The sequence below is a fragment of the Melanotaenia boesemani genome, chromosome 14 (assembly GCF_017639745.1).
Source record: "Melanotaenia boesemani isolate fMelBoe1 chromosome 14, fMelBoe1.pri, whole genome shotgun sequence".
Classification (NCBI taxonomy): domain Eukaryota; kingdom Metazoa; phylum Chordata; class Actinopteri; order Atheriniformes; family Melanotaeniidae; genus Melanotaenia; species Melanotaenia boesemani.
In genome coordinates this window covers 3444204-3452118 of record NC_055695.1, presented here as the reverse complement: position 1 = coordinate 3452118, position 7915 = coordinate 3444204, and the positions used below count along the sequence as shown (strand labels likewise).

General features: G+C 40.8%; 1 protein-coding gene across 1 annotated transcript; it reads right to left on the bottom strand.

Moving 5' to 3' along the window:
* Nucleotides 1-631: 631 nt before the first annotated feature.
* Nucleotides 632-2252, bottom strand: LOC121653575 (growth arrest and DNA damage-inducible protein GADD45 beta-like). The gene is made up of 4 exons (XM_042007131.1): nucleotides 2005-2252; nucleotides 1703-1804; nucleotides 1369-1591; nucleotides 632-1244 (listed from the first exon to the last, which is right to left on the bottom strand). The coding sequence occupies exons 1-4, from the start codon at nucleotides 2046-2048 to the stop codon at nucleotides 1131-1133; spliced, it is 483 nt and encodes a 160-aa protein (XP_041863065.1). The 5' UTR covers nucleotides 2049-2252; the 3' UTR covers nucleotides 632-1130.
* Nucleotides 2253-7915: the final 5663 nt, after the last annotated feature.

The window sequence follows — 7915 nt, the reverse complement described above, 5'->3', positions numbered from 1 at the left end:
AATGCTCAAGTCCAATTTTCATCTTGTTTTTTGTGTGGTTGTGTACATTTTAATGTGACCACCATCGGATTCAGTGTAACAGTCCACAGCCCTAAAGTGACCCATGTGCGCAGAGGAAGTGACATCACACGCAGCACGCTGTTTATCAAGTTACCAAGTTTACGGAGTTGTTGTGAAATCAGAACCAATAAAATTTAATTATGAGGTTCAGTTCAGTTTTCATTTGCCTCCTCATGAAAGTCAGAAGAAACACAACAGCCTCATTCAGACTGAGCTCACTTTGAGAAAGATTGGATGTGTGTCCGATTCAGTGCCACATGTGAAAGCGATCTGAGTCGGATTTGAACTGTTCACTGTTCACATGTGGGCAAAAGCTGGATTTGAGTCACTTTGGCCTGCTCTATAAACTAGCCTTAAACATCCCAGTAAATAAGCCAGAGTGTGATGGTCTGTCTGCCAGCACCCACTGGTTGAAGGAACTCGTGGCCTTCAGTGACATAATGACTAACTTAATGGAACAGAAAGTCCTTGGCTGTTGTGTCTCCATAAGGCAGAATGTTCTCACATGGTTTGTCACAAGTCCCCAAAACACAGCAAAATAAACACAGATTAACCACTCAGAAATCTCTCATTTTTCTCTCAATAATTTATTCAGATAAAGTCAACATGTAGATTCTATTTTCACTCATATATTAATCTGCTCAGATAAATAAAAAACAGGTATGACGTCAGTGTGTAACAGAAAGCAATGATAGTTCATATGTGTGCAGCGCACAGGTGAGCAGAACACATGCAACACCTGCAGCTCAGTCCAGGGCTTCGCGTGCAGCTCCTAAGTTCATGCAGCAGTCCAGTCACGTGACATCTAACCGCTGTCAGTTGGCAGCCTTTCACTCTGCAGCTCTACAACCTGCAGCCGCCAGCAGGGTCCGGTCCGACTTTCAGAACCAGCACACCTCTCCTGCTTCCAGGACAGGATCGAGCACCGGGAAGACTCCCACGGTTCGGTCGCTCCCTTCTCTCAAACACCATTACTCCTCTTCTGCACGAGGACAGGCTGTTTGGGTAATCGCATCTACATCTCACCGCTCCACAGCGGTATGGCTCGGTTCGAGTCGGCCCGGTTCGACTCAGCGGTCCTGCAGCTCCAGGCAGGGGACCCATTGGTTCCTGCAGCGGCTCTCTTCGCAGAAGCTGCCGACGTCCTGCAGGGCCTGGCACTGCAGCGGCTGCACGGGGGTGTTCTGCAAAACGAAGCGGGGCAGACGGTTAGACTCCCGGAAGCAGCATTTATTTATTTAAATTATACAATAGTTTTCTTTAATTACTGCATTTTGGCCATGCATCAAAGGAGGAAGGCGGACTTACAGTGACCAGGATGCAGTGCAGGTCGCGCGGCTCGTTGCCGTTGCTGTCCTCGGTGTCCTCTCCCAGCACCTCAGCCAGCCGCCTCATGCCGGACACCCGCAGGATGTTGATGTCGTTGTCGCAGCAGAAAGCCTGAAGCAATGTGAAGTGAATCTGCAGCGCGATATCATCTTCATCCTCCTCATCGGTGGCGAGGACGCAGAGGACCACGCTGTCTGGATCTCTGTGTGCAAAAAGAGGGAAAGACCCGGTGAGTTTCAGCTCCACCACATTACTCTGAAACCAGCGGCTGATGCGTTCAAGCTCTTCTGTAGAAAACACATCTTCTACTTACACATTCATGAGTTTGGCGGACTCGTAGACTCCAACCGTGAGACAGTCTTGCCGCTGAGCTGCGACCAGCAACTCCTCCAGAGCCTGACTCACCGTCTCCATCCTGCAGAGACACGAAAGCGGTTAGAAATGCGACCGAAACTGCAGCGCGAGCACAGAAAAACATGACAAACCCCGCTACTAACGGCCCTAAAACTCTACATACACTCTCATCTTGCACTAAATATGAGAGCTTAATCTTTTAAAGCATGATACTGGATCGTAGCTCGTGCGCAATTATGCATAACCGTACAAGACACTTACTTTTTGTCGGTGCTGTTGGATCCAACAACCTCTTCCAGAGTCATGCTGAAGTCCGTAAAATATTCCACAAAATCCAGGATAAGAAGAAATATCCACAGCGCTCACAGTGAGGCGGTTGTCCTGGTAAATTCCACAGATAAAGTCCCAACAAATGGTAATCCAGAACGGTACAAGAGCCTTTCAGAGTCCGTTAAACTGTGAGAAACGTCCGTGTGTGAGAGCGAGAAGCTGTTTGACTCTGGAAGCCGAAACTCGCCTAGTTTATAAGCGACTTGGTGTTGGGCGTCACTGTGCCCAGACCTTCGCACTCTGATTGGCCCAGCTTTATCAAAAGCTTCTCTGTTCTGCGCGCCTATTGGCGGAAAACGCAGCAGTTAGCTGTGGTCCCACGTGGGTGGTTTCGGAGAATCCCCCGCGTTCTTTCCCTCCTCCTCCTTCCACGCGTTTGTTTACCGGGAGTTTTTTTTTCCCTTTTTCGAATGGAGGAATTTCCAGATCTTCCTCCTCCCTGCTGGTGGAACTCTTACAGAGACACCCAGAGACAAATTTCAGTACCACAGCCATGCTCACAATATCCCCAAACACGTCCGCACATCCATAACTTAGCCCAAAGAAAATAACGATTTATTTTAGGATTTTTTTGTCGTTGCAGAAACGCAGAGGGGAAGTTGGAGCAGGTGATCAGGACCCGTGGTGGAGCACAAGCCCGGGTGCTCGGGGTTGTGAAACGGCATCTGTGCACGACGAGAATTTTAAAATAGAAGATGGAAAAATTACTTTAATAAACACGAGATGTTCAGATGAAAGCTTTTGTTTCACGAATGGATTTATTTTCCTGCTGCTGCAGGAAGCTTCTTATTCTGGAAGCATCAGCTCCTGCACGCAGCTTCTAGAGGCATCCTTCAGGCTAAAAATAACCCGGGTTAAAGGATCAAAACCGTTTACCAACTGAAGCCTGGAGCGGCTGCAGCGTGCAGGGCAGAAGTGCATCATATGGGAAAAACAACCAACAACTTAATCTGCGTCGCTACGTGAATGCAACTTTTTTTTTACATAGGCCGTATCTGGTGTCAGCAACCCCTGCAAAACCAGGTTATAAAACGCCCCCTAGCGGCGATGTAGCGCCACTGCAGCAAAGAAACCATGCAGCGTGTTTCTGCAAAACAGGTTCCACATGCAGAGAAGGGGGAGTCCCACAGACCTGGTAGAAGGATTTCATGGCCTATTGGTGCGGCTTTAAGGTGCTCCGGAAATGAAACTGGATGTTCCACTGTAGTCTGTTGACTTTCTGATTAAGCTTTATTTTTGCTGCCCCAACACCAGGTTTTCTCACTCTGGATGCCTTTAAGTCATTAAAAACGTCTAATTCATGATGTATGAAAATCTGAAATGAGCTCATTTTCCCTTTGGGTTAAAGTAAACCGAATTTTGAGCTCATTTTGATATAATTTGTACATTTTAATGATGGTTCTGTCCTTTGTGGTGATATTAAACAGATATTTTATAGATCTTTGTTTGAGTGACTGGATTCTGAAGGATTTTTCCTTTAAGATTTTAAGTTTAAAACAAAAGCTTTAATATCACATCAAATGCAGATTTTTATTAAAGTTTGATCTGAAGCTGCTGATGAGAGGCGTTATTGAAATGATGATGAACTGATGAGTCGTCATGAGTCACTCATTTTATTTTAGGTAACACAAACACACAGAAGGATCTTTAGTTTTAACTGAGAACATCCAACCATGCCTTTATATTAAAATAAAAAGTCAAAAGTGGGATAAATCTGAAAATGAGGAAATTGTTTTTGCTTAATATTCTTCTGACATTTTTAGGATTTTTATTAAGATCAGACAAAACAAATAAACTTTAATCAACTTTTTTCATTTTAATATCTTTTTGTTTATTTGTTTGAACCGAACATTAAATAATAGAAAACCTAGTTCTCTGCTACCGAATATAAAGAAGAGTTTCTGTGGTCTTATGGCGCCACCTGCTGGCTGAAAGTATATCCTCTCTAAAACACGTTCTAAGTCTGAGGCGGTGAACCTGAGAAATGCAGATGAAGGAGCCAACAGAAGCACGTGTTCCTGCTTCACATGTCAAAAACATTCAGTTCAGGAATGATGCTCCCAGTCCGGCTCCAGGAGGAGAAACAGGCCGGGCTGCTGTGTGCAGACGCTTCGGAAAAAGCAGGAAAGGCAGGAAAAATTCCTGCTTTAAAACTCAATATTCAGCCATATATTGAAGCAGAATAAGGCATATAATACCACCAAATAGTATTTTTCTGCAATTTCCCTGTGGAATTAATAAAGTATTTTCCATTTAGTTTAATTTAATTTCCATTTACTAATGAAAAAACACCAGTTGTGATCAGATAGATTTAACAGAACATTTCATTTCTGAATAATGAAGTTTTTTAATCTCAGCTTCCTTTACATTTGATTTGAATACTTCTAACACTGGTTTACATTAAAAATCCATAAAAACAAGTTTAGACATGAAAAGTGTCTTTAAATCAAAGAAGTTAGAGGATCAACAAAGTGCCAAACCCAGAAGAAAAACAGCATCAGGAGCAAACGTCTAACAGAATTAAAATATTCTGCACAGAAACAAAGAAACAGACATGTCCGCGTTCGTTTTATCATTTGTTGAGTTTCTCTTCACCAGGAAACAAGAAAAATGTGCAAATGTCCCAATCTGTAATATGTGTTGTATATATATGTACTATATGTATAATAAGGTAAACTTTATGGGTCGATGGGGGACGTTTGGTGGGTAGAGAGTTAAATATGGTTATATTTTCTCCACTACTATGTAATGTACTTTATACGACCATCTCTACATGTGCTTTGTGTTTTCTGCGTACTTGAGGGGCTGCAGATGGAAATGAGCTCAGAGCAATAATCTGCTAGACGTTCCTCTGAGATCAACGCTGCAGTTCACGCTGCCTCTTCATCATAAAATAAACCAAAAGTCTGATCTGAAATCACATCGTTTTTATTCTGGATTTTACCTTTTAAATTTTCTACTGCTGTATTTTCTGACTCATTTTTTCTCGTTTTGTTTTCTTTTTCCTGTTTGTGTTGTTTCAACTATTATTTAATTTTATTTTAATTAAAAATGACCATTTGTAGTTAAAGAATCCGTGTTTTTTCCATTCTTTCTGTAAGTTATTTACTAACATGCTGAACAGGAAAACTTTACAAGTTTGATTCGAGAAAGCTGATAATATCTTAAATATTGAATTTTCCTTCTACATATTTACCCTCTGTTAAAAAGAGAAATCACATTTGCAGCAGCTCTGATATTTATTACAAATAAATGCAAATAATTTACACAGAAGTTAAATAAAAACACACAAGCTGTAAAAATAATAACCAGGAGATGTAATAAATAGAAAAGATGAGGATAATTCTCACACGATTGCCCACAAATTCCCTTAAAATCACTTTAAAAAACAAATATTTCATCAAAACTTTCTTTATTTATTATTGTTGAGGATAAACTGATCAACTATTCTCCTAACAAACCAGTTTAAGGGTAAATAAGCTGATTGATTATTGATGGAGCTCATTAGCAGCTCATCTCAGCTGCTGTTAAAGATAAAAAATCTGATCACATGACCCAGTGAGGCTTTGAGGATGAAATCAGCTGGTGAGACTTGTTTCCTCCCTCTTCTCGGTCACATGACTTCAGCGGTTTCAGTATTGATTGATCACCACTGATTAATTCATCTCAACAAGAGAAAGTTTCAGGAAGTCAGAGCTTCTTTTCTGGGTCTTAATCTACATTAATCTGCAAGAACTTTGCAGGAACGTTTGAGATTTAAATGAAGTTTTAAGTGGAACTAGAAAGTAACCTTTTAAAGTTTTTAAAGCATTAATAAAAGTATGATTTGCTTCGTCTTTTCTTCTTTTGTCTGAGTTTTAAATCCATTAGATTTTAAGAAGTTTCAGAAAATTTAAACAATTTGGTTGAAAGTTTTTAATCAAATAATTTAAAAAGAAATGTTTGGATGTGAAACTAATGTTTCAGAAATGAGTTTTAACTGAAGAGTTTTAAAACATGAACTTTATATTTAATAGATTTTTTTAAAGCAGATTCTCTGTCGACATAAAACTGTAAAAATTAGTTTTATATATTTAAGAAGAAGCTTTAGGACGAAGCTTCAGCTGCTGCTCAGTGTGGAATTTATCTCATCTTTCATCGAGTATTTATCTTTTATGTAATGTACAAAAACTAACTGTGGGTTAAATTGTTCATGTTAAGGTACAAATTCAATGAATGATCTTTAAAAGTGAATTAATAGTTTTTCTACATAATTAAAATTTTGGTTTTTACAAATAGTTTTAATAAAATCCTAACTTAACTGACTGTAAGGTTAAAGTGGAAAATCATGTGTTACAGCAGCAGAAACAGGAAATGAATCATAATATGAGTAGAAAAAAACCTGGAATTAAAAGACAACTAACAGATATTCAAATAAACAAGACAGGCAGACATTTCAAATACTTTCAAGACAGTTTGGACTCGACATCCACACCAAGAAGTTGGTTTTGCTGAACAAGTCAGACCCCCTTTCCCTCCAGAAATGTCTTAATCCTGGTGTGATAGACTGAACAAGGTGCTGGGAACCTTCCTCAGAGGTTTTCTCCATATCAACATGACAGCATCACACAGCTGCTGCAGGTTTGTCGGCTGCATCCATGATGAGAATCTCCGGTTCCACCACATCCCAAAGCTGCTCTACTGGACTGAGATCTGGTGGCTGTGGAGGCCGTTGGATCCAGTGAACTCATCGTCATGTTCTAGAAAGCAGCTGGAGATGATCTGAGCTTTGTGACATGGTGCATTATCCTGCTGGAAGTAGATGGTACTCTGTGGTCATAAAGGGATGGGCATGGTCCACTGAAGAAGTGGTACAATTGCAGCACAGAAACTGGGTGAAATTTCTCATAAATCTGAAACTCCATCTACTCGGAGAATAAGGACCAGGGATAAAACAGCTGAGACGAACTCCTCTGATATTACATAACAAACCCAGATATTTAAACTTAAAGATGTTCAGTGGTGTGCAAAGAAATAATAAAAAGCAGTGGAATTTGGACCACAACAAAGAAACCGGATGAGGGTTTTACTGATGAGCAGTTGAACATGTGGAGCCGATAAAGAGGACGGTGGACGTATCACAGCAGCGATTAGGTTGTGCTAATTTGATAACTGTTGGAGTGAAAGACCTTCAGCAGCTTTTTCAGGTGCTGAAGGAGCTGCAGACCTCCTACGGTCTCCTCCAGGAGGCGAGAGACGTCCATGATTGATGCCAGGTTGTCACACATCCTCCTCCTCCTCCTGAGCCAGCTCTCCTGATCATCTTCTTTCTGTCCTGCTTACACCCACTCCAGCAGACTACCGGGTAAAAATGGCTGAGTTTTCTACAGTTTGGTAGAATGTTGGGAAAAGTGAATAAATTCACAATCAGAATCCACACATCGACTAATGGCACCTTTAATTAAACGTGTGAAATCTCCTGCTGGTTTACTTCAGTCTGCAGGTTTTCCTGCAGATCCTCCAGCTTCAAACATCTCATTAACAAGTGATCTCCATCTCACACTTTCTTCAAATCCCTTACTTACCCCCCACAGTCTGCGGCTCATTTAGAGGATCTTTAACTATTTCCCCTGAATACACAGTCCATCATGTTATTTATTTCTCCATGCATGAAGTTAATACTTTAACTACTTTTACAGGCCACACTGAGCTGCTGAAGCAACCATCACAATGAAAAAACAAAACAATAATTAAGTCTTCTGAACCCTGCAGAGTCACTAACAGATGATCAACACTAAAACTTTCTCAGCCAAGCAGAATGTTTCTATTTGTCTGGTAAAGGACAGAAAAGTGTTGCTATATA

Excerpts from the sequence above, each read along its gene's own strand:
- LOC121653575 (XM_042007131.1), bottom strand. The coding sequence starts at position 2,048 with ATGACTCTGGAAGAGGTTGTTGGATCCAACAGCACCGACAAAAA. Across the intron at positions 1,592-1,702 it reads TCCGCCAAACTCATGAATGT|AGATCCAGACAGCGTGGTCC; the intron begins GTAAGTAGAAGA and ends TTTTGCACACAG. Across the intron at positions 1,245-1,368 it reads TGCACTGCATCCTGGTCACT|AACACCCCCGTGCAGCCGCT; the intron begins GTAAGTCCGCCT and ends TTCGTTTTGCAG.